At 43.4% G+C, this 12807-nt stretch overlaps 2 protein-coding genes across 7 annotated transcripts in view; both read right to left on the bottom strand.

The window, feature by feature from the left end:
- The window catches only part of Zfp82 (ZFP82 zinc finger protein), a 42076-nt gene extending 40177 nt beyond the window's left edge, over positions 1–1899 (bottom strand). Inside the window, exon 1 of one of the 3 annotated variants that reach the window (XM_045153815.1) lies at positions 1773–1899. Coding sequence is in view for 1 of the 3 variants with exons in the window: in XM_045153816.1 (XP_045009751.1) it covers positions 1581–1655 (75 nt within the window). In the remaining 2 variants the exon portion in view is untranslated. The other 2 variants (XM_045153814.1, XM_045153816.1) reach the window with 2 other exon arrangements.
- A 1899-nt stretch (positions 1900–3798) lies between these two features.
- Znf260 (zinc finger protein 260) lies at positions 3799–11604 on the bottom strand. Of its 4 annotated transcripts, none has more exons than XM_045153821.1 (2): positions 11279–11604; positions 3799–8511 (listed from the first exon to the last, which is right to left on the bottom strand). In XM_045153821.1, the coding sequence occupies exon 2, from the start codon at positions 8042–8044 to the stop codon at positions 6806–6808; it is 1239 nt and encodes a 412-aa protein (XP_045009756.1). In that variant the 5' UTR covers positions 8045–8511; positions 11279–11604; the 3' UTR covers positions 3799–6805. The 4 variants fall into 4 exon arrangements, with proteins under 4 accessions (XP_045009756.1, XP_045009760.1, XP_045009758.1 ...); XM_045153825.1 differs by having other exon boundaries at positions 3799–8428; XM_045153823.1 differs by having other exon boundaries at positions 11141–11279.
- Positions 11605–12807: the final 1203 nt, after the last annotated feature.

Below are 12807 nucleotides of genomic sequence, written 5' to 3'. Positions count from 1 at the left end.
GTGTGTGAGAGAGAGAAAAATGAATGGGTGCAACAGGTCCTCTTGCCAGTGTTAATGAACTCCAGACATGTGTCCTTTACACTGTGCATCTGGCTTAGGTGGGTAGTGGGGAATTGAACCTTTGCCTATAGGCTTTAGAAGGAAGCTCCTTTAACCACTGAGTCATCAGCTCTTTTTATTCTTTAAAGTTTTTTCCAAGGCCCAGGTGAAACCACAGAGGATTTGGTGAGATGAACAAGAGTGCTGCTTCCATGGCAAGCCTGACAATCTGTACCAGGTTGACAGAGATAGACGCTGAGGATACTCAACACATACCAAAGCAGAAATCCAGAAGCTCCTGGGGGCTTAACACTGAAGTAGAACTAAAACTCACCCAACACAGCTCAGGGAATTTTGCAGAAGATGGGGCAGAAAAATTGTAAGAGCCATAGGTCAGGAAGGCATACCCAGAGGCATCCTTCCTCCCCTCCCCCAATGACTGACTTCTGCTTTCACAATGCACAGCCCACAACTCCATGGGGAACACCAGCAACCCCAAGAGGTGAGCCCTCAGCAGACTGGGGCAGGGAAACAGGAAATGATGGTGCCAATACATGACGGTCCATACAAACCATACTCCTAATAAATTTTTATTTATTTATTTATTTATTTATTTATTTATTTATTTGAGAATTACAGACAGCGAGAGAAAGAGGCAGAGAGAGAGAGAGAATGGGCGCGCCAGGGCCTCCAGCCACTGCAAACGAACTCCAGAAGCGTGGGCTCTCTTGTGCATCTGGGTAACGTGGGTCCTGGGGAATCGGGGTCCTTAGGCTTCACAGACAAGCGCTTAACTGCTAAGCCATCTTTCCAGCCCTTCTAATAAATTTTTAAACATATTTTTAATTTTTTTTAAATTTTACTTATTTGAGAGACAGAGAGAGATAGAGAATGGGTGTACTAGAGCCTTCAGCCGCTGCAAATGAACTCTAGATGCATCTGGTTTATGTGGGTCCTGGGGAATTGAACGAGGGTTCTTTGGCTTTGAAGACAAGTGCCTTTACCACTATTCCACCTCTCTGACCTTCTTTCTTTCTTTTCAATTTAAACAGACCTATAACCATGTTTTGGTAAGGATATGAAGCACTCATTGTGCAAGTGTAAATTAATGCACACTCATTCCGGTATATTCTGCACTATTTATTAAACTGCAAGTTATCCTATGAGGCTGAAATTCCACTGATAAACTTAAGCATGTGTATTCTATGTAAAAAATAATAATCATAGCAGCATGTTTATAAAATAAAAAACCGGAACTAAATATACACTATGCTGCGATAGATGAGTAAATGCAGTGTATTCCGAACATCAAAGGACTTGAATGAGTCTCACATAGCTGTATATAACGAACGCAATAGAAGACAAGAAAGCATGACACCATCGACGTGAAGCTGTGAAATGGGGATAAACTAAAGACCGATGCGTGCAGAAACACACACCAATCACGGGCCCACAGAGGGGACACTGGGCTGTGGGAAACCCACACCCCAGCCCACAATGCAGGGACTCCAAGGGCCACACAAGCACACCGGTACACTGACCAAGAGGTCCCGAGTCACCGCCTCACTGGCCACAGGACCGCACCCCCGCAGCGCCCCTGGACAGCCAGGTGTCATCACACGAACCACAGACAGAGCGAGCCCCACGGTACCCGCGGCATCGTCACTCGGCCGCACGTCGCAGGCACGGCATCCCCGCACCACGTACGCTCCCTCACGCGCGCGGGCAAGTACCTCCCTCAGCCTCAGGTCCTCACGTCGGACCCCGCGCGCTCCCCAAACTGCGGGACCCTCCAATGCCAACGCCAGAGGAGTTGCCTAGGAAGCGCAGCGCGGACAGTAGCGCAGGACTGGAAAGCTGACTTCTCGCGAGACTTCGCGAGGCTTCTGGGAAATGTAGTCACAAACGTACTAAGGCGCGGATAAGATGGTGCTTTCTGATGGTTCGGATTTCTACCTGCGATCGTCTGAAAGAATTGCGCCCGTCGCTGAAACACAACTCTTACGGGTTCACAGCGCCGCGAATGAGCCTCCAACCATGTCTGCCACAGAGGGCCACGCCAGCATGTTTTTTGATGGGTTTACTTTTACGTCCCTCAGGACTTTCCATAGATGCTGGAAGGCTCCAGGAAGTAGTTCTCAGGCTGAGCCTTCTGGGAAATGTCGTTCGGAGCGGTGGAAAGTGATTGACATAGTCAAGAGACATCTTAATTCCTCTGACAAAATAAGCATTTGCTTGGCCACGCTGCAGACTTCCCGGATTGCTATCGGGCCCACGAAGTGTGTAAGGACAGATTTCCTGGACGTGGAATTGGCTTTGTGCTGGGAGTGAGTTTGGCTTGGTTTTCACTGCAGAGCATCTGTGCGACCCAAATCTGGAGGACGCCTGGAACCTACAAAGGGGTTAGGGAGGACTTTTCCAGACCAGTGCGATAGCTTCAGGAGAGCAGAAAGAGGGAACTTTCCAAAATTTCAAGGAGGGCTTTTGTTGCTCTGAGCTACTTATTTCTGTGCTAATAGTGTGGGCTAAAGAAAGGGGGGGGCTGTGAGACAGGGTTTGCAGGAAGGAGGGGTTGGTGGGGTGTTCAGGTATTAAGCCCACATAAACTGCATTCATAATTTTGTGTAGGTAACACCTCACTCAGTATAGTTGTATGTCCTCTGAACCTCAGCTGTTAGTAACAGCATGTTTTTCTGGAGCTTATAATGGCTTAAATTTGACTTAAGGTGTAGGCCTGTAATACAAGCATTTGGAAGGCGAACCCCAGTTACGAAGGATGTCTCTTTGTGTGGTGATGCGGGCTAACCAGCTCCTGGTTAGAGTGGAGGCCCTGCAGATGTAGCCAGCCTGGCAGGAAGAGATTTTAAACACACTTGTGCTCTTTCCTTTGACCATCAGACTATTAAATCAATGAACCCCACAGAACTGGAATTTCCCCAGAGTAAGCCAATTAAAAGAGCTAAATTAAGCTGGACGTGGTGGTGCACATCTTTAATTCCAGCACTCTGAAGGCTGAGGTAGGATGGTTGTGAGTTTGAGGCTACCCTGAGACTACATAGTGAATTCCAGGTTAACCTGGGCTACAGTGAGACCCTACCTTGGAAAACAAAAACAAAACAAGAGCTAAATTAATAGTGACAAGCAGAAAAGAGCGTTTTCAACATGGCCACATTGGGAAGACAGAAAGATCCAGTGATAACTCCACATCCCAAATCCTTCAGGGTCCAGACATGAGGTTTAGGTTTATGTAAAAGGCTTACTCAGGTGGGGTGAAGGAACTAATGAGTATGGGGGTGAGGAGGTGTTAATGACACACATACAGCTGAAGCAGTTTATAGGGTGTTGCAGTCCGGTTCGCATTGCTGGTAGAAATCATCCAACCAAGAGCAGCTTCTGGGAAAAAGAAATTTATTTTGGCTTACAGGCTCGAGGGGAAGCTCCACGATGGCAGGGGAAAACGATGGCATGAGCAGAGGGTGGACATCACCCCCTGGCCAACAGAAGATGGACCACAGCAACAGGAGGGTGTGCCCAACACTGGCATGGGGAAACTGGCTATAAAGCCCATAAGCCCGCCCCCAACAATACACTCCCTCCAGGAGGCCTTAATTCCCAAATCTCCATCAGCTGGGAAGCTAGCATTCAGAACACCTAAGTTTATGGGGGATACCTGAATCAAACCACCACATAGGGCATGCTCCATGAGGCTTCATTTGGAGGTTCTGACAGTCCCACCTCCATAAAAACAGGACACTCATGTACTTTACTTCTCCTTTAGTTTATTCATCCAAAACCACCCGAGGGGGCTGAGTGAATGAAGATGGACATGACAACTGGAATGGTAGTTTGAATATAGCAAGAAAAGCCCATGTCCCCCTCAGCTCTTACATACTAACGATGCTAACTCCTACCTTTCCTTCTGTGACTACTAGAAACCTTTCATCTATAGTGTGGCTCCCTGTGAGCCAGATATTCAATTTCCATATTTTAAACAGTGGGGAAGAGGACTTCTCATTCTTCTAGATCATACCAATTAGGTTCCTCCCCACCCCCCAATCCTAAGGAAAACTATGGAAATTCCTATACAGGATATGAATGAAAGCAGGAAATAGTAATTTTGTATCATGTTGGGTTACATACTGTGCTGCGATTTGAGGTTGATTGTATATTAGTCTTTCTCTGAATAGGAGTTACCATCCACCTGAGACATATGACAGAGTTAACCCTAGCACAGTGGTTCAAACTGGGGAATCTAGGCTCTAAAAAAGGACAAACTCCACAACAGAAGAGGAAAGACTGAAAAAGAAAGGACTTCTTCAAGCTGTATTGGTTTGGGCCCAATAAGAGGGCAGAAGATACACAGAAATGCTTATTTTACTTAATAACAGCCCCACAAGTGTGGAGATGCTGAAAAGTCGCATATGCAAAAACAATGCATTTTTTCTCAAGGTAAAATCATATGCTGAGTTTACTCAACCATGTAGTAAATTATTGCTAATAACTTATGGTTACTAAGGTATAAACTGAACTTTATTTTAGGTATATATGTACAAGAAAACCCTAATGTAGATGTAAGTACAATACAGGGTTTCAGGTAGCCTCTAGTAGCCTTGGAATGTGTGTTTGCCTTATGTATAGATTCCTTACCCCTCATCTATCTTCTTAAGAAAACAACACAATGTATATTCCCACAACCAAGAATGAACAATTAGTACATTTCCTTGAAATCTCTTCTATGTTTTTTTAAAATTTTTTATTTTTAGAGACAGAGAATTGGTGCACCAGGACCCCAATCAATGAAACTGAACTCTACTCTTTCAACACCCAGTGGGCATATACAACCTTGTGCTTGGCTCACCTTGGTGTGTCTGGCTAATGTGGGACCTGGAAAGTAGAAGGCTTTGCAGGCAAGCACCTTAACCGCTAAGCCATCTCTCCAACCCTGAAATTTCTTTTTAAGGAAAGAGATTCTTGCATATAAACAGAAAGTGTCCTTAGCTGCCCTGTACAGTCACATTTTTCCTTCTTGTTCACAGCAGCAAGTTAATGAACTGGGCATATGTCCTTCTGATTTATTATTTATACTTCAAGAGAAAAGTGGTGTTTTTTTTCCATAACCAATGCTTAGTATCAGAGTTGGCTAGGATTTATTTTATTCAAATTCACAAAGGTATCATTACAGCACATTCATCACTTCAGTTTTCTCACTGTACACTGCTTTTCATTCTTGTTCTATGAACATACCATTTGTCCTAGTGAGCTACTAAAGAATATTCTACTGTACAACTATTACATCTTATTCACTTGTTTCACAAACAACATGTGCCTTGTTTGGGGCTATCATAATTCATGTGCAACAGACTGGTACATGATGCCCTGTCAAAGTGTGTCATCATCCTAGGTATATGTATAAATACTCCAAAGTAATAGTTGAGGGCTGGAGAAATGACTTAGCAGTTAAGATGCTTGCCTGTGAAGCCTAAGGACTCATGTTCGACTCTCCAGATCCCACATAAGCCAAATGCGCAAGGTGATACAAGCACACAACGCCGCACGTGCGCACAAGATGGTCCATGCATGTGGAGTTTGACTGCAGTGGCTACAAGCCCTAGCACTCCAATTCTTAATCTCAATCTCTCTCATAAAAAAATACAAAAGAACTAATAGTTGAATATCATGGAATCTTGAAATTCTTTCTTGCCCAAGGCTTTAAAAAATGTTCCAAAAAAGTTGTATATCAAGCTGAAATTTTTGGAAAGACATTTGGAATGCATAATTATTTAAAGCAAGAAGGCAGAGGCCTTTTCCATGTGGAGTCATTTAGGTGGGATGGCAAAAGCAGAATAGGACAGAGCAGGAGGGGACTTTACTAGATGAAGGACATGCAATAAACAATAATCAAGTCATTTACTCTAAGAATATTTTAGAAGTCACTCAAGATTTCCTACCAATCAGTATTATCAAAAGAATTACCAAGTCTCCATAAATTTGTAAATATATTTATATATTTGACATTCTGTCCCAATCTCAATTTTCTACAACTATATCAAGCAATAAAGACTTTTGATCTGGAAATGATGATGCATGCCTGTAATCTCAACATTGGGAGGTTGAGAAAGCAGATCACCAGGACTTTGAGACTAATCTGCAGTACATGGTGAGACACACACAGATTTTTGGATCATACTTTTACAAATTATGCACATAGCAAAAACTTTAACAAAAAAATTTCTGCTTCTTAATTTCTAACCTTTGTGTCTCATACTCTTAACAAATCTATAGGCTTTTCAGAAACTTACTAATTAGTGTTTATAACTTGGTATTTTTTATTGTTATTTTTATTTATTTGAGATAGACAGAGAATGGCATGCCAGGGCCTCAAGCCACTGCAAACTCACTCCTGATGCATGTGCCACCTTGGGCATGTGGCTTACATGGGTCCTGGGGAATCAAACTCAAGTCCTGTGGCTTTGCAGGCAAGCATCTTAACCACAAAGCCATCCCTCCAGCCCTGTAACTTTTAACTTTAACGAGAATGTTCCCGCATAAATGATTTTGCTGTGGGAGTGTTGGAGTGTATACTTTTACAATACTATGATTAGTCTTGAGTTGCTACTGGATTTCCCACACTGGTGTAGTTTTAGCATAAAAGAAATTTCAGACCATCCAAGCACTAATCAGGCCTGACCCTGCTTAGATTCCAATATCAGAAAAGATTGGGTGTGTTCAGGTTGGTATGGCCATAGACATAAAAGAAATTTCCACATTAGGAATCTGTAGAGCTTAAATGAGTATGAATTCTCTGGTGTCTGATATAATGCGACTTCTGGCTGAAAGACTTCCCACACTCACTGCATTGATAAGGTTTTTCACCAGTATGTATTCTCATGTGTAAAGCAAGAGTTGAAAACTGAGAAAAGGCTTTGCTACACTCATTACAGCCATAGGGCTTCTCACCTGTATGGCTTCTCATATGCACTGTGAGAGATGAGCTTTGACAGAAGGCTTTCCCACATACTTTACATTCATAAGGTTTATCACCTGTATGAATTCTCACATGTACAATCAGTGATGTGATCCGTGAAAATGCTTTTCCACATTTATTACACTCATAGGGTTTCTCTCCTGTATGAATATTGTGATGTTTAATGAGGTATTGTTTCTGCCTGAAGATTGTTCCACATTCATTACATTTATATGGTTTCTCTCCAATATGGATTTTCTCATGCTCAGTGAGATTTGATTTGCCACTGAATGCTTTCCCACATTCCTTACACACATAGGGTTTCTCTCCAGTATGACTTCTCTGGTGTCTGATGAGGCTTGACTTCTGAACAAAGGCTTTCCCACACCCTTTACATTCATATGGTTTCTCTCCAGTGTGGATTCTCTGGTGGATAATGAGGTTTTCTTTCTGGCAAAAGGCCTTGCCACATTCATTACATTTGAAGGGTTTCTTCCCACTGTGGATGTTCTGATGTTTAATGAGGTACTGCTTCTGGCTGAAGGCTCTTCCACACTGACTACATTCAAATGGCTTCTCTCCAGTATGAATTTTCTCATGCTCTTTGAGATAGGATTTTCCATTAAAAGCTTTCCCACATTCCTTACATGGATATGTTTTTTTCCCTGTATCTTTCTGTTGTCTAATAATGGTTGGCATCTGAAGGAAAGCTTTCCCACATCCATAAGGCTTCTCTTCAGTATGATGTTTCTGATGGGAAAGGAAGTAGCCCTTCTGGCTGAAGGCTTTTCCACATCTCTTACATTTATATTTCTTCTGTGCATGACTTCTTAAATGTAGAGTAAGTGATGAGACCCGAGAGAACACTTTACCACATTCTGCACAGTCATGTGATTTTTCCCCAACATGCATTTGCTTATGCTCTGCAAAGTTCTGCTTCAAGCTGAAGGTTTCTCTGCTTTTACTACATTTGTAAGGTTGCTCTCCAGGATGAATGTCATCCTGCAGAAGATCTGGTTCAAGCTGAAGATTTTCCAACATTCCCGTTATGCACAGGTTTTCTTCTGGTAGCCACTGAAATGTGGCAAGGACAAAAGCTTTTCCACAATCATAAAATTCATTCAGTTTTTTTTCAACATTAATTCTGAGATAAGTAAAATGAAGGTGAATTTATGATGGAAAATTTTCATATATGATCACCCTGGGACTTGATGATTATACAGTAGAGCTGAAATATATCATTGTCTTAACACCTCGTTCTTAAACAGTGGCTTGGTTAAGAAGAAATGATGAATAAGGGGTAAATTACAGGTCAAACTCTCTTAAACTGAGTTCCATACATAGAAGAGAACTTTTGCAGGATCAATATCTCTGCTCAGAAGAAATAACTGTTCTGTTTCCTAGGGTTTCGGAGTGTTTCTCAGTCTGTATTTAAAGACAAAGAAGAGACTTAACTCACAAGTCTTTCATCTTGATCCTTATTTGTTTATAAGCTTCTGAGGCAGCTTCTACAACAGAACCAAAATATATACACATATATATCATCAATGAAAAGGAATTAACAAAAAATAACATGTGGTGTCTGGCTTGTGGTAGTATCCAATAATAGCATCAACATCACTAACAATCTGAGTTTGCCTAGTACTATGAGCAAAATGTATAAAGCATTTAAGAAAGGATTGCCATGCATTTCAGGCCTGGGAACAATCTTGAATTCTCAAAATAAATAAATAACATGAAAAATACAACATAAGACTATTAATGCCTAGTATTTTGCAGCTTTAATTGCTACAATTTTATGTCTGCATGTGAACATACATGTGAGGACAACTTTAAGGTCAGTGTATATTGCATCTGAGGCAAGGACTATCTCTCTGGAATCTCACACTGCTGTTGCTCATTACTATGCTGGCCATGACCTTCTGGGAACCTCTGTATCAAATTCTGATCTCACTGTCAGAATGCTAAAGTCATGGAAGCCTGGTATGGCTTCCAGCATTTCACATAGTATCTGGATACTCAAACTTGGATACTCTGGCTTGAGTTTTATCCATTGAGCCATCTCCTCAACTACCCACTCCCCTCCCATTAATATTATTTATTCTTTATTTATTTATTTATTTTTGGTTTCTCAAGGCTCAAGGTAGGGCCAGAATTTACCCCACGCTGACCTAGAATTCACTATATAGTCTCAGGGTGGTCTTGAACTCATGGTGATCATCCTACCTCTCTCTCTTGAGTGCTGGGATTAAAGGAATGCACCATCACACCTGGCTCCCCAACACCTTTAATTGCTGTCAAATGTAATCTCATACACATTATCAAATGAGAAAATTAAAAAAAAAACAAAGATTATGTAACTATGAGGACAAACACACATAGGACTCAGAGAGTCCAGGATAGTGCAAAAAAAATGAACAAAAGAATTTAAATAGGGCATTTATTTATACATCTTCCAGAAATTCAATTAAAATAGTAATAAAGGGCCAAGGAAGAAGGAAAAAAGACAGAACAACTAGATATCCACAACCTCACAGTGCCTGACACTACCTACACAAGACCATCATAATAGGAGGAAAAGATGATCATGACATCAAAATAAGAGACTGGCTGAGAGAGGGAAGGGGGATATGATGGAGAATGGAGTTTCAAAGGGGAACATGGAGGGAGAGGGCATTACCAAGGTATATTGTTTACGATTATGGAAGTTGTTAATAAAAAATAATAAATAAATATTTAACAAGGTAGGAGAAATGGCTTAGTGGTTAAGGCGTTTGCCTGTGAAGCCTAAGGACCCCAGTTCAATTCCTCAGTACCACATAAGCCAGATACACAAGTGGGCACATGTGTCTGGAGTTCATTTGCAGTGGCTGGAGACCCTGGCAGCTCATTCTCTCTCTATCTGCCTCTCCCCACCCCTCTCTCTCAAATAAGTAAATAAATAAAATAAAGGCATGAGCCACCATTCCTGCCTTTTAATATATATAACAATAATATATAAAAATATTTTTAATATTTAATTTATTTATTTGAGAAAGAGAGTGAGAATAGGCTTGCCAAGGCATCTAACCCACTGAAAACAAACTCCAAACATATGTGCCAACATATGCATCTGGCTTTACGTGGGCACTGGAAACCAAACCTGGGTCCTTTGGCTTTGCAGGAAATGCTTTAACCACTAAGTCATCTCTACAGCCCACTTTTTTTTTTCAAGAGTTTCACTCTAGCCCAGGCTGACCTGGAATTCACTATGTAGTCTCAGGATGGCCTTGAACTCACAGTGATCCTCCTACATCTGCCTCCTGAGTGCTGGGATTAAAGGCATGCCCCACCATGCCTGGCTCACTTTTAATGTTTTTTATTTATTTATTTGCAAGGATAAGGAGGAGAGGGAGAGAGGAAGAGAAAGTGGGAGAATGGCATACCAAGACTAATGCAAATGAACTCCAGATAGATGTGCCCTTTGTACATCTGGATTTACATGGGCACTGGGGAATTGAACCCAACCCATCATGATAAGAAGGTGGGAAGAAAAAATGGCCCTGGGATTTTTGGCACACCCTTTGAATCACAGCACTCAGGAGGCAGAAGTAGGAGGATCTCTATGAGTTACAGGCCACCCTGAGACTACATAGTGAATTACAGGTCAGCCTGGGCTACAGTGTGACCCTACTTTGAAAAAATAAGAATAAGTACACACACATACACAAAATTATCCACTCAGGCCGAGAGTGGTGGCACACTCCTTTTAGTCCCAGCACCCATGGGTTTGAGCCCAGCTTGGGCTACAATGTGCATTCCTAGTGAACCTTGACTGTAGTGATTACCCTGCCTCGAAAATAAAATAAAAATATTATCCACTCAACTCCTTTTATCTTTATTTTCCAAAGAAATTTAATTACTTTTTTAGATTTATTATAATTAATTATTAGCGTGAGAATGGGATGCCAGGGTCTCTATCCACTGCAAACGAAATCCAGAGGCGTGCCACCATGTGCATCTTGCTTGTGTGGGTCATGGGAATTGAACCTGGGTCCTTACGCTTCGCAGGCAAGTGCCTTATCTTTAAGCCATCTCTCCAGCCCATTTAAATTATCTTTAAATGATAAAAGTGAATAGCAGAGGTCACCAACTCACATCAACTTGGCACCATTCCTGTCTCCTATGGCCCGCACGTCACGGCAGGCGCTCCCTCCCGCACAACCGCACCGTAGGACGCCGGACCCCGCCCCGGTCCTCACAGATCTCGTCCCACCGGGAGCTGACCCGACTCACCCCGGGGAAAGAGCGGTCCGGAGGGCGCTGGGGCGGCGGACCGGCGCGCCTGCGCACTCCGCGGCGGGCGGGTCTTTCCAGAGGTCTGTTTCCCGTGGACGAGCACCACCCTCCCCGGCCCGCACTGCACACCGTACTTCTCGGGAGCGCCAGCGCTCGTGGGCCTGCCTCCGTGGGAAAGCAGTGCTTTCCTCTCAGAGCCAGCTGTGCTAAGGGCTGAAACCCGGACAGTTCCGTCTCGCTGAGCCGACCTCTGGAGACGCTCGTGGCGCCTCGCTGCGCGGCTCCGGAATGGGAGCGGCACCTGCGCGCGGCGCCATCTTGGCGATGGCAGCGGCGCGCGTAACTACATTTCCCAGAAGGCACCGGGCGTCTGAGTAGGCGGCTCAGCGGAGAGTTGTACTGAACACTTGCGGGTGGTGGGTTCTAGAGCCGTGGGTGTCTATTAACATAATAAGTTCTGTTTGGGTGCATTGGCTGTAGAACTGGAGGTTGTGATCCTGCGCTCCAGCGTCGTGTGCATTTGTGGCAGCGCATGCGCGGAGCATGACGCGGATGCTCTGCTGGCCGCCGAGGTGTGTTTATGTGTGAGCTTGTGTAGCAGGATGGGATACTGGTCGGCTATACTCATAAATATGTGCCCCGTGATCTGTTACCAAGTGTTCAGCAACAGGCACTCCTGGCCCCTTGTTGCTGTGTCTCTGCAGCATGTGTGGGGATGGGAGGTGTAAGGAAGTGTAAGAGCACGCCTGACTTGATCTCTACAGACTGTTTATTGAGAGGTAGAGGGGCAGCAGCCTTCCTCGGATGAAGGCTGAAGCACTGAGTCAGGCTGGCGTTCAAACCTATAAGGAGAATCCTTAGAATCAGACTGAATCAGCTGTAGGTCCAAGGGAAGTAGATGAGGAATGGAAGTTATTTGTGTCCTTGCTAAGAATAGGCTTTTTAGCAGAAGTGTATAGGGAGGAGTAGATGCCTTCTGATCTTGAGATTAGTTTTTGTTTTTTTTTTTGTTTTTTTTTTTTTTTTTAGTTAATGGTCTTTTTGTTGGAAAAAAAATAAAAGACTAGCATTTACAACTTGGAATGGACGTAAATTGTACTTTCTTGAACAGCAGTGTTGATGGTTGTGCTGAAGTCCACAGCCACATCCTACTCTGCTGGCTCCAAGTTCAGAAGATTTGAAAAAGAGTCCAAAGATGCTCCCCTGGTAAAGATTTCGTATTAAAAAATTGTGACCAGTGGCAACCTGACCCCCCATTTCACTCTAGTACAATGCACACAGCACTAAATCAACATACTCAGGCAGGCCACCGGGCTGTCACTTGTTGCGCCCCTCCCGCCAGCAGGAAGAACAACAACAACAGGATTCTTCTCAAGCACACTTTATTGGGAGCTCCAGACTGAAAGAGAGAAGGACCCTGACCCTACAGAGCCCCAAGCTTATATACTAGTGGTCAGATGATTGTGCAGTGTCGTCTGATTGGCTTAAGTCTCATCAGCTGACTATGCATCACCCAATCGGGATAG

This window comes from Jaculus jaculus, chromosome 7 (genome assembly GCF_020740685.1).
Source record: "Jaculus jaculus isolate mJacJac1 chromosome 7, mJacJac1.mat.Y.cur, whole genome shotgun sequence".
Classification (NCBI taxonomy): Eukaryota; Metazoa; Chordata; class Mammalia; order Rodentia; family Dipodidae; genus Jaculus; species Jaculus jaculus.
This window is presented reverse-complemented; position numbering and strand designations above follow the sequence as displayed.

Excerpts from the sequence above, each read along its gene's own strand:
- Znf260 (XM_045153821.1), bottom strand. The coding sequence starts at position 8,044 with ATGTTGGAAAATCTTCAGCTTGAACCAGATCTTCTGCAGGATGACATT.